This window comes from Procambarus clarkii, chromosome 16, assembly GCF_040958095.1.
Source record: "Procambarus clarkii isolate CNS0578487 chromosome 16, FALCON_Pclarkii_2.0, whole genome shotgun sequence".
NCBI lineage: Eukaryota > Metazoa > Arthropoda > Malacostraca > Decapoda > Cambaridae > Procambarus > Procambarus clarkii.
Window position 1 is genome coordinate 14,157,962 of NC_091165.1, and position 19,496 is coordinate 14,177,457.

Genomic DNA, 19,496 nt, shown 5'->3' on the forward strand with positions numbered 1-19,496 from the left:
CATCTACCATCTCCCCCACACCATCTCCCTTTATTAATAACGCCTATTATACATCAACCACATCACCCTTCGACTTTCAGGATAATTCAAATTAAGGTTCCAAGGATTAACTTCACCACGCTCTGTACACGTTCAAGTGAACGTGTACTCATTCTATAGTACAGCTTGTTTGTATCATCTAGAGAGGGCCTAACAAGAGCAAGGTAATGCCCAAGAATAATGCTGGATATCTTGTTACCCTTCAAGGAATAAATCCCAATTTCCTGGTTCCATTCTTCTTCACATTGAGATACTCGTAATGTTGCTCACATTAAAACTTCGTAATGTCAACACCCTCCAGCTGCTATCAGCTGCTATCTGGCAGCTCTGTTATCATTACCTATGTGTGGATCCATACAATGTTGGCCATTAAACTGTATCTGCACATTTTCTGTCCTATTAAATCGTCTATAACCTGTGGGGATCCTGGCACTATAACCTGTGGTGATCCTGGCACTATATCCTGTGGTGGTCCCGGCACTATAACCTGTGGTGATCCAGACACTATAACCTGTGGTGATCCTGGCACTATAACCTGTGGTGATCCTGGCACTATATCCTGTGGTGATCCTGGCACTATAACCTGTGGTGATCCTGGCACTATATCCTGTGGTGATCCTGGCACTATAACCTGTGGTGATCCTGGCACTATAACCTGTGGTGATCCTGGCACTATAACCTGTGGTGATCCTGGCACTATAACCTGTGGTGATCCTGGCACTATATCCTGTAGTGATCCTGGCACTATAACCTGTGGTGATCCTGGCACTATAACCTGTGGTGACCCTGGCACTATAACCTGTGGTGATCCTTGCACTATAACCTGTGGTGACCCTGGCACTATAACCTGTGGTGATCCTGGCACTATATCCTGTGGTGATCCTGGCACTATAACCTGTGGTGATCCTGGCACTATAACCTGTGGTGATCCTGGCACTATAACCTGTGGTGACCCTGGCACTATAACCTGTGGTGATCCTGGCACTATAACCTGTGGTGATCCTGGCACTATATCCTGTGGTGATCCTGGCACTATAACCTGTGGTGATCCTGGCACTATAACCTGTGGTGATCCTGGCACTATAACCTGTGGTGATCCTGGCACTATAACCTGTGGTGACCCTGGCACTATAACCTGTGGTGATCCTGGCACTATATCCTGTGGTGATCCTGGCACTATAACCTGTGGTGATCCTGGCACTATAACCTGTGGTGACCCTGGCACTATAACCTGTGGTGATCCTGGCACTATAACCTGTGGTGATCCTGGCAGTATAACCTGTGGTGATCCTGGCACTATAACCTGTGGTGATACTGGCACTATAACCTGTGGTGATCCTGGCACTATAACCTGTGGTGATCCTGGCACTATATCCTGTGGTGCTGGAGATATGATGGGTGTTAAGGTTCATAGTTTAACATCTTTCTGGTGACTAGTCAACTTGCTAACTTTCCCTCTACAAAACCCGTTCACGGTATAGCACGCCGCATTTTTGACGTATACTTTACCAAAGGCCAAAAACTGTTTTTCCAGAAAATGGCAGACTGTTCACGAAGTTAGCATAATGTCCCGTTTTCTGTTCGTGGGTCCTCTGGTTGGTTAGGTTATAGGGCATTATAGTACGACATTTTCTTGACGTTGGGAGAACTGGCTGCTCCATCACCTTAACACACCACATAAATGACCACAAAATGATTGTTGTTTTACTTAAACATTGACAAATTCAAAGTAATGAGAATAAAAACAGAAGAAAGAAGACTCCCAGGAACATATATTTTAAAAGTGGAGAATGCTTCTGGAATCTGTGACAGACAAGTATATGGTATAGTAGTAGGCATCCATCAGTCTCAGGAGACTATGGAGTTGCGTTCTGGTTGTCGGTCTGGAGTGGCCTCACCAGGGCACAAAGCCAGGGTGGGTTGATTCGGGGGAGAAGCTGTTACCCAGGCAGCAGGTCCACCTCTCCCCCCCCCCCCCCCATCTCCACGGCGTTGAAAGTCTCCAATGGAAAGGCAAACGCCAATACGATTGGTTCCAGCGCCGTCGCAGGAGCTGTGGGCTGTATTCCATCAGGTGGAAATGGAAACATCCACCATCCTAGGTGGTGGATGTTTGGGTATATATATATATCCCCAAACACAACACGAGTGACCAAAGAGCCAAAACTCAACCCTCGCAAGCACAACTAGGTGAGTACGCAAGAAGACTGGCTAATGTTTAGGCAGGCTGTAGGAGGCAAGAGGAGCAGGTCATCACGGCACGACATACAACCTACACAAAACACACCCTCCAGTATGCAGCTTCAGCCAACAATTCTCATTTTAAGAACGTCGAAAGGAAACTTTGAAGTCAAGAGTCATGCATCAGGACTCGTACCGGAGCCGAGGGACTCGACTGCAATAACCTTGCCAAGCTGGAAGATTGAAGGCAAGGGGTGATATAACAGGAAAAATATTAAAGCTATTTGAGATAAAGAACAAAGAGGCCATACCTGCTTGATGGGGTTCTGGGAGTTGTTCTACTCCCCAAGGCCGGCCCGAGGCCAGGCTTGACTTGTGAGAGTTTGGTCCACTTGCACTTCTTGAAGAAAACTGTCTAGTTTTCTTTTGAAGATGTCCACGGTTTTTCCGGCAATATTTCTTACGCTCGTTGGGAGGATATTGAACAACCGTGGACCTCTGATATTTATACAGTGTTTGTTCTCTGATTGTGTCTATGGCACCCCTGTTCTTCACTGGTTCTATTCTGCATTTTCTTCCATATCGTTCACTCCAGTACGTTGTTGTTTTACTGTGTAGATTTGGTACCTGGCCCTCCAGTATTTTCCACGTGTATATTATTTGGTATCTCTCTCGTCTTCTTTCTAATGAGTACATTTGGAATGCTTTGAGACGATCCCAATAATTTAGGTGCTTTATCGCGTCTATGTATGCCGTATATGTTCTCTGTATTCCCTCTATTTCAGCAATCTCTCCTGCTCTGAAGGGGGGAAGTGAGTACTGAGCAGTATTCAAATCGGGACAACACAAGTGACTTGAAGAGTACAACCATTGTGATGGGATCTCTGGATTTGAAAGTTCTCGTAATCCATCCTATCATTTTTTGGCTTACGCAATATTTGCTTGGTTATGCTCCCTAAAAGTTAGGTCGTGATATGAAGCTGTGCCTTGTATTTGAGTGTATATCTGAATAAGGAAAATCAGTGGTGCAAGGACTGTACCTTAATGTACAGAGCTTTCAACTGCGCTTTGACTCGATATTACATGGTTGACTGTTACTCTTTGTGTTCTGTTCGACAGAAAACTGAGTATCCAGCGTCCTACTTTATCAGTTATTCATATTGACCTCTTTTTGTGCGCTGGCATTTATCGAATGCCTTTGCGAAGTCCGTGTATACCCAGCCAGTCCTCCAAAAATTGGAAGGTAAATGTAACAGCCCCATAAGTGCAATTATGTACTAAGTATGACAGTCAGGAATTGTACTTATTTACACTTAGTAATAAAACGTACTGTCAAATATATTGTGAATATTTGAATTTACCTGAAAAGCTGAATAGAAAACCACTATCTAACCTAACCGTCTTAGCTTTTGAAGGTAAGCATTTTATTGCTGCTTAATTACAATTACTACTAAACTTGTAGCTATATTGATATTATATTTTTATAAAACAAATAGAACAGAAGTAAAACATTTCAATAAATTGTAAAGTAACTCAGGATTTTTCCAAATTTTTGTATTAAATCTCTGTTGTTTATTAAAATTGAGAAAGAAATTTCTGATATTTAAAACTTGTGTAAAGTAAATTGAGCTTTTAAACTTCATCCTAAAATTTTGAGTGTCTTAACAGAAAACGAGGAGAATAAAATGGGGAGGTAAATGTAACAGCTCCATAAGTGCAATTATGTACTATGTATGACAGTCAGGAAATGTACTTATTACACTTAGTATTAAAACGTACTGTCAACTCGGAGGATGGGTTGCACATCAGCATTCTGTTATTCTTCTAATGCCTCAGTGACTTTGTCGTAGTGGTCAAGTAGCTGTGAGAGGCACGATGTTCCCGCTCTAAACCCATGTTGGCCTGGGTTGTGGAGGTCATTGGTCTCCATGTTGGCCTGGGTTGTGGAGGTCATTGGTCTCCATGTTGGCCTGGGTTGTGGAGGTCATTGGTCTCCATGTTGGCCTGGGTTGTGGAGGTCATTGGTCTCCATGTTGGCCTGGGTTGTGGAGGTCATTGGTCTCCATGTTGGCCTGGGTTGTGGAGGTCATTGGTCTCCATGTTGGCCTGGGTTGTGGAGGTCATTGGTCTCCATGTTGGCCTGGGTTGTGGAGGTCATTGGTCTCCATGTTGGCCTGGGTTGTGGAGGTCATTGGTCTCCATGTTGGCCTGGGTTGTGGAGGTCATTGGTCTCCATGTTGGCCTGGGTTGTGGAGGTCATTGGTCTCCATGTTGGCCTGGGTTGTGGAGGTCATTGGTCTCCATGTTGGCCTGGGTTGTGGAGGTCATTGGTCTCCATGTTGGCCTGGGTTGTGGAGGTCATTGGTCTCCATGTTGGCCTGGGTTGTGGAGGTCATTGGTCTCCATGTTGGCCTGGGTTGTGGAGGTCATTGGTCTCCATGTTGGCCTGGGTTGTGGAGGTCATTGGTCTCCATGTTGGCCTGGGTTGTGGAGGTCATTGGTCTCCATGTTGGCCTGGGTTGTGGAGGTCATTGGTCTCCATGTTGGCCTGGGTTGTGGAGGTCATTGGTCTCCATGTTGGCCTGGGTTGTGGAGGTCATTGGTCTCCATGTTGGCCTGGGTTGTGGAGGTCATTGGTCTCCATGTTGGCCTGGGTTGTGGAGGTCATTGGTCTCCATGTTGGCCTGGGTTGTGGAGGTCATTGGTCTCCATGAAATTAGTGACCTGACTCCAGGCTATATTGAAAGTGCTTGATGTTAGGACTAAAGTTCTCTCGTGGAAGGTAGAGACCCAGGTGTATAGAGACCCAGGTGTATAGAGACCCAGGTGTATAGAGACCCAGGTGTATAGAGACCCAGGTATATAGAGACCCAGGTGTATAGAGACCCAGGTGTATAGAGACCCAGGTGTATAGAGACCCAGGTGTATAGAGACCCAGGTATATAGAGACCCAGGTAGAGACCCAGGTATATAGAGACCCAGGTGTATAGAGACCCAGGTGTATAGAGACCCAGGTGTATAGAGACCCAGGTGTATAGAGACCCAGGTGTATAGAGACCCAGGTGTATAGAGACCCAGGTATATAGAGACCCAGGTGTATAGAGACCCAGGTGTATAGAGACCCAGGTGTATAGAGACCCAGGTGTATAGAGACCCAGGTATATAGAGACCCAGGTAGAGACCCAGGTATATAGAGACCCAGGTGTATAGAGACCCAGGTATATAGAGACCCAGGTAGAGACCCAGGTGTATAGAGACCCAGGTATATAGAGACCCAGGTAGAGGCCCAGTGGTACCAAAACGAATATTTCTAGCAGAAGCGTTGCCAACAAATGGAATTTGATACCAGTAGGGATTCCAAAGGCGAATTCGTTAAGGAGCTTCAAAAGGAAACACGACGATAAACATGAGACTCGAGTCAATGTATCAGTTGACCAGGAGATGGCAGCCCGTCCTTCAAACAAAGACCCAAAAATACATTCCATCCACCCGCCAATCCCCAGCTGTTTATGAACGAAAAACGGTTTATACACGACTCACAACTGATGACGTCCGAACACTTCCGGAACGAGTGCTTCGCTGACGAATTTTGTTCGAACCACAACGCTGTAAATGCTTCACCCACGTACTACAAATACAAATAATCGCCAACAGAACCTAAACACCTGACCTAACCTATATATGCACAATACGCTAATATATTATAATATTAATTTATATTTGAGAAAATTCCCGTTTTGAATGAACAGCATGTAAACATTTATGAATGCGTCTGTGGGGTCGACAGCTGGATGGAATAGACTTGAGTCGAGGACAGGTTGGTAGAGGGAGAGGCAGGGCTTAGGAGTTGAGGTTTATCCCTAGAAGCACGTGTAGGTGAGCACACAGGCAATCTTAACAAAAGTCACCAACATAAAAGAAACTTCGAAGGGCCGCTCATCTTGCCCCCCCCCCCCCGCAAACCCCCAATCTCATCCTCCAACCTCCTCCCCCCCCCCCCCCCCCACTCCTACCGCAGCCCCCTCCATCCTCGTCCCTCCTTTACCAGACCCCCCTCCCCAATCCCCCATCCCTCACCAGCCCCTCCAACCCCCCCTTCACCAACCCCCTCCTCCCCCACTTCACCAGCAGCCCTCGTCCCCTCACCAGCCATCCTCGTCTCCTAGCATTACTGCTGTATATTCAGACCATGAAATGGAATGGTAGAGATATTGAAGGGGGCGGCACAGGCAAGGGAGAGGAAGAGGGAGAGGCAAGGAAGAGGAGAATAAAGGTGCATGGTAAGCCAAGGAAAATTAGCTGACTGCGCATCTCGAATGTTGAAGAGCAATCACTGCTTTTATTGGTTTGTGGCGGATGTCACGGGTGGGAGGAGGAGGGTTGTGGCGGATGTCACGGGTGGGAGGAGGAGGGTTGTGGCGGATGTCACGGGTGGGAGGAGGAGGGTTGTAGTGGATGTCACGGGTGGGGGAGGGTTGTGGCGGATGTCACGGGTGGGAGGAGGGTTGTGGCGGATGTCACGGGTGGGAGGAGGGTTGTGGCGGATGTCACGGGTGGGAGGAGGAGGGTTGTGGCGGATGTCACGGGTGGGAGGAGGAGGGTTGTGGCGGATGTCACGGGTGGGAGGAGGAGGGTTGTGAAGGCGGTCCCTGGGGTAGTCTGACTCTCCCACCACGTCCCACATTTCCCTCCTCCACCCTCCTTTCCCCGACCTGCTGGGCCTGGTTGATACCTGGTTGATGGGGTTTTGGGAGTTCTTCTACTCCCCAAGCCCGGCCCGAGGCCAGGCTTGACTTGTGAGAGTTTGGTCCACCAGGCTGTTGCTTGGAGCGGCCCGCAGGCCCACATACCCACCACAGCCCGGTTGGTCCGGCACTCCTTGGAGAAAACTATCAACATTTCTCTTGAACATGTTCACGGTTGTTCCGGCAATATTTCTTATGCTCACTGGGAGGACGTTGAACAACCGTGGACCTCTGATGTTTATACAGTGTTCTCTGATTGTGCCTATGGCACCTCTGCTCTTCACTGGTTCTATTCTGCATTTTCTTCCATATCGTTCACTCCAGTAAGTTGTTATTTTACTGTGTAGATTAGGGACCTGGCCCTCCAGTATTTTCCACGTATATATTATTTGGTGTCTCTCTTGTCTCCTTTCTAGTGAGTACATTTAGAGAGCTTTGAGACGATCCCAATAATTTAGGTGCTTTATCTCGTCTATGCGTGCCGTATATGTTCTCTGTATTCCCTCTATATCAGCAATCTCTCCTGCTCTGAAGGGGAAAGTGAGTACTGAGCAGCACTCAAGACGAGACACCACAAGTGATTTGAAGAGTACAACCATTGTGATGGGATCCCTGGATTTGAAAGTTCTCGTAATCCATCCTATCATTTTTCTGGCTGATGCAATATTTGCTTGGTTATGCTCCCTTGTGGGGAAATTCCAGGCAGCTATTCTCTCTTTTTCAAATTGACTTTAATAAAATAAAGTTATGTCTTATTTAATTTTCTTAGTAAGTAAGAATTAATTGAGTGGACTGTATATACTGGTAAACTGCCTGAAATCTTCTTACACACTATTGGGAGGGACAATTGGTAGCCTAAACCACTTTGTTATGGCTCCTTCTTAAACTACCAATTGTTTACCTTTTAATCTATAATATTTCAGTATATCACATGTAGTGGTCTAATCTACTAATATAATTAATAACCGTTCCTCCTGCTGCGCATCGTAACCCAACTCCTGAGTGAGATCGCCTATCCTGGTCCTAAGGAAGGCACCAAAATCTTTTAATTGAGTACCTTTATTCCTCTGAAGTGACGTTAAGTACCGACGAGCCTCCTCTTTAGTAATTTTCGCCTTAAATCGGTCCTTGATGGCCTGCACAAATTGTGGCCACGTCACCAAATGCCTGAATTCCTCAGACTTCCTCAGGGGCCCGTCGCGACCCACACATGCCCCAGTGGCCAGATTAATTTTAGTTTCATCGTCAGGAGCCGCGGCTAACACAGAATCCATCTCCCACAACCAATTTTCCACACAACGGTTGCGTTCCACTTTATTCGATGGGAGTTCAGCACAATTTAACCTTGGCAAGGACAACTTCGGGAGTGACGCCACAAGTCCCGGTCTATAGGATGGAGTACTAGGAATGTAAGGGGGTGCCTGACCAGGGGTGGAAGGAACTATGAGGGGTTGGATGCGGAGGAGGCGCGGACGTCGCCATATGTCAATGCGGTGAGCAGGAAGGTAGAGAGCGGGCAAGGGGGCAATAGGTCAGGACCCCCCCAGACGAAAGCGGCGGGCAGTGGTCGCACGCAACAACCCCCACGTAATGACTGGTGGGACTCGCGTACTTGTTTTAATTGTGGGAAAAGAGGCCACGTAAAAGCGAGATGCCGGAAGGGGAGAACAGAATCATGAGAGAATCCCACCGCTGCCACCATTGTAACGACCGCTTTCGTCTGGGGGTAATAACCGCGGCCTCTATTGAAATAACCCAATGTTCCCCAGTATTAATCCTGTTATCTTGTGATCTCTCATAATCGTACTATACGCTCTCTGTTGTAATTCTCTGTCTCTCTTCACTCAATACCCCAGCTTAACACTGTTACAGTCCAGTATGACCCCTCACTGGACTGCCCCGTATGTAAGATGAATATTAAATGAGGAAGATACACCAAGGACAAGGGTTATTAGTTAAAAAATATAACAAAACACATCCCACCGCTGCCACCATTGTAATGGACCACAGGGTAGCCGTCCATTACACTCAGATTGGGTGTGGCCCTGTGCCTCCTGGTGCCACGTAATGGCGGCTTGTGGGGAGAACAAAGCTTGGCAAGCAATATTAATGTGTATGAACCAACTGTCTGCTCAACTTCTTGAAGCTCCTCTCACAATTTACCTGTATGGGATGCAAGGAATTAATCAAAGTTCCCTAAACATATCAATTACAGGTATGGCATGAACTGTGAGGGCTATAAATGGGGTTCACGTACAGTGTTTTTGGGGATCTCCTACGACCTAACCATCTACCCATCAATATTAAACAGTGCACTAGAATAATATACAATACTTGGTAGACGGATACAGTCGTTGTTGTGATGTTGATAGGCTATGTAGCTGGTGTTGACACGTAAATGGGGTGTCTTGCTGTTTACACCAGTTCTAGAGCCAATACAGCGTGGTAGGCTGTTCTGGTTTTTTTTTGTTGTTGAGATGTGGGCGCCTCCCTCCCACTCCGGGGCCAACGCCCTTAACGCTGGTTCCTCACTCAAAGTAATTTTACATTAACAAGGGAACCTAGCTACAATACTGTGTAAATAATTATATTCAGTCTTATTGATTACTTTTTTGTTAACTCTAGAGACTAAACTAGTCTATTAACAATGTTTCATAATGTAAATATACGATGACTTCCATGACGTCACGGAGTCGATGACGTCACGGAGTCTCCCATTTTCCATCCTGAAGGGATACAGACTAAGGGAGACTGTGTTATTTGTGTGTGTGTGGTTGTGTGTGTCGGTTTCCCGACATCCCTAAACGTTAGATCGTCAGACATCATTATTCCCAAATCCTTGACATGCTGTTTTCCTACTATGGGCCGATTTGATTGTGTTTTGTACCCTGTATTATGTTATAAAATTCTCATCTTTACCATCTTATCTTGATTATCTTGAGATGATTTCGGGGCTTTAGTGTCCCTGCGGCCCACTCCTCGACCAGGCCTCTACCCCCAGGAAGCAGCCCGTGACAGCTGACTTAACTCCCAGGTACCTATTTACTGCTAGGTAACAGGGGCATTCAGGGTGAAAGAAACTTTGCCCATTTGTTTTTGCCTCGTGTGGGAATCGAACCCGCGCCACAGAATTACTGCACGCTATCCACCAGGCTACGAGGCACCATACCTGAGTACCTGGAATTTATCACTGTTAAACATCATGTTATTTTCTGCTGCCCAGTCGAAAACTTTTTTAGTATCTGCTTGTAGTTTTTGAATGTCTGATCTTCCCCATTTCCTTCTTCTGCCCACCGCACCCGCTCCTCCCCCTCACCCCCGTCTGCCTATTCCACTCTGTTCTTTTCACCCTCTCCCCACGTCATCCTTCTTCACTCCCCCTCCTCGTTTCCCTCTTCCCCTTATCAAATTCCTCTCTCCCTCTTCTCATTCCTCTCTCCCTGTTTTCTCCCATCTCCCCAATTGTCTCCCTCTTCCCCGTCGTCCTCCATTTCCATACTCTTCCCCTTCACTCCCAGTTCCCTACCCTCCCCACTCATCCACTCCCTCCCATCTCCCTCCCTCCTAACCTTGAACAGTTATATAGATATTTCCATTTGTGTATATAAAGAAAATAGTGTAACTGGCCAGGTGAAGATGGAGAGTAACCTCCCCCCCCCACCCACACACACACACACCTGCCTGATTTCATCTCCTTTTCATTTCAGTCAGTATCCTAGAATTTTATCTTGAATGTGAAAGCCACATATGGATTGTAATGTTCAGTATTGACCACTATATTACAGAATGAACATAATATCTCCCAAAAGAGAGTGTCAAAGTTAATTACAAGTTGAAGAAATCTTTCTTACGAAAACAAGGGTTAAAACAACTAATTCACTCTCTCTCTCTCTCCCCCCCCCCCTCCCCTTCTCCCCCTCTCCCCCACCCCTCCCCTTCTCCCCCTCTCCCCTTCCCCGCCTCTCCGCCTCTCCCCCACTCCCCCTCTCCCCCACTCCCCCTCTCCGCCTCTCCGCCTCTCCCCCACCCCCCCTCCGCCTCTCCCCCACCCCCCCCTCCGCCTCTCCCCCACCCCCCCTCCGCCTCTCCCCCACCCCCCCTCCCCCTCTCCCCCCTCCCCCTCTCTCCCTCCTCTCTCCCCCATCTCTCTCTCTCTCTCTCTCTCTCTCTCTCTCTCTCTCTCTCTCTCATATTCTCTTCTGAGGCGTAGGACAAGAGGAGCTATGATCCAAGTGGAGGGAGGACACAAGTGTCTTGATGAGACAGAATAATAGTTACAAATTTAAGAAAGTTCAGTTTAAAGGCGATATAGTTGAACATTGGTTTGTCAACAGTGTTTTGATGAGTAAATCGCTAACTAACATTATTGAGATTAACAATGCAGTAAGTGTTCAAAATACTACCCATACATGAGCGAAATTGGTTGGTTCTATAATTAGAGCTGCCGCGAATTGGCCAGTTAAGCCTACCAGAATGATTGCATGGGTGGTGAGGCTATTTGTCTTGGTAGCCAGCAGGGCTACCTCGGCTCGCCTTGTAACTAGCAGGAACTTGTCGAATTTCCTTTTGAAAGTTTCTTCCTCTATTCCATCGAAGTTGCGGGGGCCTACTTTATGTATTCTGTTGGAAAATTGTAAATTCCCGTCCTTACTTTGATTGTGGTGGCGGATGACAACCAGGTGGTGGATGACAGCCAGGTGGTGGATGACACCCCAGGTGGTGGATGACAGCCAGGTGGTGGATGACAGCCAGGTGGTGGATGACAGCCAGGTGGAGGATGACAGCCAGGTGGAGGATGACAGCCAGGTTTAGGATGACACCCTAGGTGGTGGATGACACCCTAGGTGGTGGATGACACCCAGGTGGTGGATGACACCCCGGTGGTGGATGACAGCCCGGTGGCGGATGACAGCCAGGTGGTGGATGACAGCCAGGTGGTGGATGACAGCCCGGTGGTGGATGACAGCCAGGTGGAGGATGACAGCCAGGTGGAGGATGACAGCCAGGTGGAGGATGACAGCCAGGTGGAGGATGACACCCTACGTGGTGGATGACACCCAGGTGGTGGATGACACCCAGGTGGTGGATGACACCCCGGTGGTGGATGACAGCCCGGTGGCGGATGACAGCCAGGTGGCGGATGACAGCCCGGTGGTGGATGACAGCCCGGTGGTGGATGACAGCCCGGTGGTGGATGACAGCCCGGTGGTGGATGACAGCCCAGGGGTGGATGACAGCCAGGTGGTGGATGACAGCCCTGTAACACTGGTTTGGTTCCTCTCTCTTTACTTCCTACCTTCTACTCCCTCTACCCGTATTCTTACTTTTTTATTCTCTACCAAGGGACTCCAAAACTTTTACCAAAGCCAACTCCACGCCACGTGGTCCTAAGACGATTGACCGACTTAGGATTCTACACCCAGTATGACGTGACCTAAGCTCTGAACAAAACCCTAGAGTCACCTCTGCTGCCACCACCAGACCAGTCAAAAGAAGAGCAATGATCGAGGTCTGGATCGATCACGCTAATTAATCAACCTTGGGGCTTGATCCCCACTAGTAGTTTATAACCTTGGAAACTTGAGTGTGGAATAAATTACACGGTAATGATAATTCCGATTCGATGTTAGAATCGGCGCCCAATCCAACTTTACCTCGTGTGGACCACGTGACCAGGACAAGTATACACATAACCAAATGGAAACAATAAAAATGCAAAATATTAACAAATTTAATTTATTAAAAGAAAACTAAAACAAAATCTAAAAATGTTCACTCCCTATCACTTTAACACTCCCTACTTGACCTGAGTGGCAAATGAGACTATTTCTATACATAACCATAGCAACTATACCTCTATGTTTTCCAGCTAAGATGTTTAGGCTGGTCTTGGGGAGAGGTAAGATGTTTGACCTCTCCCAGCTGCTCGGCAGATCACACTGATTTTTTCCTTGTCTGGACTACCCCAGACAGAGTATTGTATCCTTCCGCCTAGTCAAAGTCCTACCCAGTTACTAGCAAGGTTTAAGTTATAACAATTAACCTCTGTTTGTACTGAATTGATCCAGACTGGTTGAATTATTTTACTTTAATTAGATTACACAAACATCTAACGGCAAAGCTGTTCCCGATCACAAAAATGGTTATTAAAACTTTGAGAAATATTAGACATGTCAACCCTGCTGACCTATGACCGCCGGTCACTCCGCCTTAAAAGTTAGATCTGATTCGTGACGTCACTGATGGTGACTTAACTCAATAATTAGAATACTCTTGATATTGTATCCAGTACTATTATACAATACAATTTTAATGCAAAATGAATAAAGGCTGATTTTCTCTAAATTACTGAATACTATAGGATGATTCATTATACGCAGCTATGAACAAAGCGTTGGTTATTTCCACCGCGAATTCCCCTGGGGGTCAGGTCACCATGCGGCTCAGCTTCCCATTCTCTTTTGTCGATAAACCACTCTGGATAATTCTTACAACAGCCTAGTTTGTTACAACCCCCCCCCGCACAAGCACTTAGTAAACCTTGTTAATTTGTTAAAATTCACGAGGTTTAGTATCCAAACCCACAATTCAACTCATGCCACAAACAAAAGCTAACCTAACTAATAAAATTTGACAAATAATAGTCCAACATCATAATAAACATGTTCATATTTCATAAATTTCTCAGCTGTCAACTGGCAGCAATCCTCTAATATCAGGAAACATACATCCTACCCTTACTGACATAGCTAAATAACATGTCCCTACTCTACCATCAAAAAAACTAGCTATTAAACTCTCTTGGCTCTTCACTAGCCAAGTCCATGTGTCCTCTAGAGCCGGCCACACCGTGCTCAAACAAACATTAAAGTTATATCATCAGACTGAACTTTCAGTCATCCGGGAGCGTACTACAGAACTATCAGGTACACATCCGTGTACTAACCACTCCCCATCAATGTCAGCCTTGACATGCTAAGGAACACACCTAACGTTTATTTCATGTATCTCAAAATATAAAAAAAAATTCCTATACTATATCACAGGTTTCAGCTGACTGTACAGCCAAGTGTTCTCACTCACTAGAAGTGTCAATGTTTATATTGGTCCGCCTCTCCTGTGTTCAAACATTCTGCAAAAAATAGCACAACATAATTTTCCATAACCGTTTGTTCTGGGCTGAGACAATTACACAGGGGCTTCGATTTTGATTACTGACCAATTTATAGAGTAAAATTCATATATTATACCAGAATTATTATTTTAAATCTGTTTTTCAACATTTATAAAGTATTGATTCTAAATCTGTTTTTCAACATTTAAACAAAAGTGTCCAGATGTTCTTTACACAGATGTTCAGAGCCAACTTTGTTGTTTGTATCAATTGTTCATATTGAGTAATCGAAAAAAAAAAATCGATGCTGCTGGATGCTGAATGTAGTCGCTGACGATGACGGTGTCGATCTTGCTTCTTCCCATGTGTAGACATCAATACCTGGTCCTCTTGTACTCCCATCCGGTACTCCTGAATGACGACAGAGTGTAGTAGAGCGGAGTGCCAAGTGACAGCTGTAGAATACTGTTACTTCGGCCATTAATCTTGCTCTCGACAGTCCACACGCCTTCATATCAATCACAGTTCACACGGCAGTCTTGATGTTAAACTTGACGTCGCAGATGACCACAGCAGAGCAAGACTGGATGTACCAACGGTGTCTCTTAGCAGTAGTGGTGTCAGAAGGTCGTAGAGGCGGGTTGCTTGTTTACAGAACAGGTGAATCTCGTCTTCCATCATTGCTCACGTCATCTCAGGCGTTTCTTGATGTCCCCAGGTTACTAGGCCGTAAACACCAACTGTGTATACCCTCGTACCGCCGACTTTAGGCCAAAGGAGACAATTTTGCGACCTTCTATTGGCGAGTCCCAGTACTCTGTAGGGAAACCGTGCCTTCCACCTGTGACCGCCTTACTTCTGCTTTCTTGTTACTTCAGATGACGTAATCATTAATCTTCCGGCGAAATTCTTGAGTACTGCTACGTGCTTTCCATTTCTTGACCTCTCCTCCAACACTGCTGGAATGGCTGCAGTCTTGATGACGCAGCAGGTGGGTAGTGGTGATCTCGAGACAGCTACCCCGGCGTTGTATGGCACCTCCGGTGACTGCTATAATGTGGACAGCTCGCTGGCCCTGACAACCTCGTTAGTGACGTGAGGCGTCGGCCGGGTGACTCTTGGACAGTCACTCATCCCCAAAGTAACTGATGTATGGGTTACTGGGTCTGGTGGGGGGAGGGCTTTGTGTAACGTGCCTCCCCCCTCGGTCTTTACAGACAAGGGTTCACGTGTGGCTGGAACAACTGGGTCGGTGTACCAATCAGACCTGGGAACAGACAGACACAACACAGCGGAAGCATAGATATACTCTGGGTTTGGTGGAGGTGGAACCCCAGAGCACGGTAAAAGTTGCTACCTGAGTCAAGTATAGACATAGTACATCTCATTGCCTTTACAGGAAAATCTAATGAATACTAAATTATACTAACCAAGGAAGTTACTTTACTGTATAGCGCGAGATCTCGTCACCATAGGGTGGCGAGACTGCACCTGACTACTGATGAGCGATGACAGAGGGTCATCCTCATCTTCTGACTCGTCGGTGAAGCCATGAGTCAGCACTGCTGAGTCAGGAACTAGACCCGCTGAAGGCAGTTCTAATTCCTCTCTAGCATGATAATGTTTCAATTTATTCACATGAATTGTCCTTTCCACCTGGTCCTCGAACACTCCTTTTATAACAAGATTAACCGGCCCCGCCCTTTTAATTACTCTATATGGTCCTCGCCACCTCGGAGCTAGTTTCCTGCTCTGATTGGCGGGCGCAGCCTCATTCACTCTCAATACGAGGCTTCCTTCCTTCAACTCAAGAGGGCGCACTTTCTTGTCATAAAAATGAGCATACCGAGTCCGTGCCTTCTTGGACGCTTCAGCTGCAATATTCCATGCATTTCTCATTTTACCAAGGACCTCTGAAGGATAGTCCTCCCCGTATGCAACATTATGTCTGTTAAGCAGACCTGAGGGGAAATTGCATGAATTACCAGTAAACAAATGAAGTGGTTGGGTGTTAATTGATTGGTGGATGGCAGTATTCAAGGCGAACTGAACATAGGGTAGGTGTTCATCCCAGGTGTTTGCATCATGTTCAGCAAGGATTGCAAGCATATCCTTGACTGAACGATTAGTCCGTTCCGTCATTCCGTTTGCTTGTGGGTGGTAGGCCGTTGTAAAAGCCGAAGTTGTCTCTAAAATCTTACAAACTTCTCTAAATATATTCCCATTGAATTCTTGACCCCGGTCAGAGACTAAAACTTTAGGAGGTCCGAATACAGTAACGAACCTACGCAAGAACGCATCTGCAACCGTACGAGAATCCTTCTGAGGTAATGCAACTAGTGTAGTGTATCTAGACAGATGGTCAACTAGCACCAACACATATCTGTTTCCTGAATGACTGTGGTGTAAATCAATCAGATCGGCCCCCACACGATCTAACGGTTCACGAATTTCAGGAAATTCCTGAAGTGGGGCTTGTACCTTAAGGGTACCTTTCCTACTCTGCTTTGGCAGAGTAGGCCATGGTGGCCGTACCTGTCAGCCACCACCTCACCGCAAATACGCCTATATCTGGTGTGGATTGGGGCAGCAAGGCGGAGGGCCACAGCAATTCGGAGGGCGTGTGGTGTGAGACGCGTGCCAGTTGCCGACATTGGGGTTGCTAACAGGAAATCCCCTGCATGTGGTGCTGCTACTGCTGTGAGGCGAGCAATGTCGTGTTGTGTTGTTGCAGCACCCAGGCACTCTGCAGCAACTTGGTCTACAATGGGGCCATCCCAGCTGGATTGCTTGTGGGCTTTTGGGGATGGTGGTTGAGGTGATTGGCCTGCACGAGAGGCCCACTCTGTGGCACAGCGTGTAAAATTGGGATCATGTACACCTGCCAGCTGATGTAAGTGGGCAGGTAGAATTTCCTTCACAAGGTCGTCGGATGCTGATAAGGAGGACAGGAAGGCTGGAACAGCGATTTGCGTTGCTGTTCGAACTCCGAGGCCCCCAAGTCTTACGGGAAGAGAGGCTTGTTTCCACTGTAGGTCATCGAGAGAGAGGTTAAGGGCTTTTTCTAGCATTGATTTCAGTAACCGGTCATACTCACTTAGTTTTTGGCTACTGTAAGATGGTGAACACCTCAGAAAGTAGGTTAACCTGGGGAGGGACAGACATCTGGTGATGAGGTAGAGTGCATCATGAGCATCAATATCCTCAATCCTCCCATCCATCCTCTTAAGGTCGGCGATTTTCTTATGAAGGACCTCATCGATGGCTTTCAACCCCAGGGGAGCTCCTAGGAGTGTGCTGTCTTCAGGTTTAGTTTTATGGATATTTGGCAGAAGACCCTCTATTCTCTCTACTATGCCCTGGTTGGAACATATTATTTCACATTTAGAAGGGTTCAGGGTGAGGCCTAAAACTGCACCTTGCTCCTGGATTTTTCTGATGTCCTCCAGGAGGGAGTCTTGGGAACCAGCTAGGGTACCATCATCCAAGAACCAGATGTTAAGCTCGCTGGACAGGACCTCTGTGACTTGTTTGATGACTAAGCAGAAAAGGAGAGGAGCAAGGGGGTCACCCTGTTGGACGCCTTCTCGCGAGTCAATTTCATATTCGCCAAAAAGTAGCTTAAGATCCATACTGTAGCATGAATGTACAAAAGGGTAGAGGGAAGGGAAATGACTATGAACCGCACGGAGTACAGCATCCCTCCGCACCAAATTGAAGGCATTTTTTAAATCTAGCTTGATAAGGGCCTTTTCGTCTGTGATGTTGGCTATGAAGGCTCGAGCTGCATGGGCTGCCACCTCACACCCTTGTGGAATGCCAAACCCGAGCTGTTTTGGTTTCAGCATGTTGGCCGCTGCATCACTAACTGTTCTTGCAGCTGCTTTTGCGACGAGACGCCGGAGAGAATTGCCCACAGCTATTGGCCTGATCCCTCCATCCTTTTTCTTTAGAGCACAAAGAGATGCTCCAAAAAAGATAGGTCTTATGGACGCTGGTATGTTGCCAGCTAGACATGTGTTGGTGAATCTGGTTAGTTCCACCAAGAGGTTCTTTGCAATGTCACCCAGTGCAGGGTTGAGCATTTGCTTAAGGTGGTTGGGTTTTAGTCCTGTGAACCCACCTGCTGATCCTGTAGGGAAGGACATGGCTGCTTTATGGACCACAGATTCAGCCACCCAGAGAGGTTCTACTCCGGTAGCCCCCACTTGTACAATGTCGTCCTCACGCGGAGCCCTGGGTGGGTGTTTCTCCCTTAGGGCTTGAGCTGTTGCGGCATCTCTGTCGGCAATTGAGTCCTCTCTGGTGATGACTCGTATTGCGCCAATAGTGTTTCCTTCTTCTATTTTCTTGGTGACTGACCAAGGTGACCAGACCATTTCCGTTTTCTTTATATATATATATATATATATATATATATATATATATATATATATATATATATATATATATATATATATATATATATATATATATATATAAATCATGGCCACCATGGCCTACTCTGCCAAAGCACAGGGGGATGGCACTCGAGGCACAGTGAAGTTAACGACATCATCAAGAGGAGCCTCACCACAGCTGGATGCCCAGCTGAAAGAGAGCCCCGTTACCTAACGCCCCGTAACTCTGATGCTCTTATTGGTCGCCCGGATGGTATCACAGTGAACCCCTGGAAGAATGGCAAGCAGTTGGTATGGGACTACACGTGCGTATCAACCCTGGCTAACACCTACATTAACCTCAGTGTTGCACAACCAGGTGGCGCTGCCACCCACAGGGAAGCAGCCAAATCCCGTAAGTATAGAGAACTGGATCACCACTACAATTTTGTCTCCATTGCTTCTGAGACACTCGGCGCCTGGGGTAAAAGTGCTACCAGTTTTTTGAAGGAACTGGGTTCTAGGCTCATTGAAACAACAAGGGACCCAAGAGCTGCAAGCTTTCTTTTCCAGCGCCTCAGTGGGGCGATACAGAGGGGAAATGCGCACTGCATCCAGGGTTCCTGCCCGCCATCTGAGGAGCTGGAGGAACTCGACAACCTATGATAACCATCTTTGTAACCCATATGTAACTCCTTTTTTGTAACAAAGTTGAAATAAAGTAAATATATATGTGTACATACAAAAGAATGGGGGTGGTAGGAGAAGATAATATTAGTGTTCAGTGAGAAACCACAAGGTCTCCTCTGAATACTTTTTATTTTCTTCTCCGAGGCTATGGGTCCCCACATTGGCACCAGAGGTGGTACCCTCACAAACTTTTATATATATATAATATATATATATATATATATATATATATATATATATATATATATATATATATATATATATATATATATATATATATGTCGTACCTAGTAGCCAGAACGCACTTCTCAGCCTACTATGCAAGGCCCGATTTGCCTAATAAGCCAA

The 19,496-nt window shown here is 46.6% G+C and overlaps 1 protein-coding gene across 1 annotated transcript; it reads right to left on the reverse strand.

Annotated features, from left to right (window-relative positions):
* Window positions 1-379: 379 nt before the first annotated feature.
* Window positions 380-6,904, reverse strand: LOC138365232 (proteoglycan 4-like). The gene is made up of 2 exons (XM_069325496.1): window positions 6,712-6,904; window positions 380-1,422 (listed from the first exon to the last, which is right to left on the reverse strand). The coding sequence occupies exons 1-2, from the start codon at window positions 6,902-6,904 to the stop codon at window positions 380-382; spliced, it is 1,236 nt and encodes a 411-aa protein (XP_069181597.1).
* Window positions 6,905-19,496: the final 12,592 nt, after the last annotated feature.

Bases quoted from the DNA above. Each gene is read 5' to 3' on its own strand.
- LOC138365232 (XM_069325496.1), bottom strand. From the start codon at position 6,904: ATGTGGGACGTGGTGGGAGAGTCAGACTACCCCAGGGACCGCCTTCAC. The intron at 1,423-6,711 runs GTGACATCCGCC...TCATATCTCCAG, and splicing joins CCACAACCCTCCTCCCACCC to CACCACAGGATATAGTGCCA.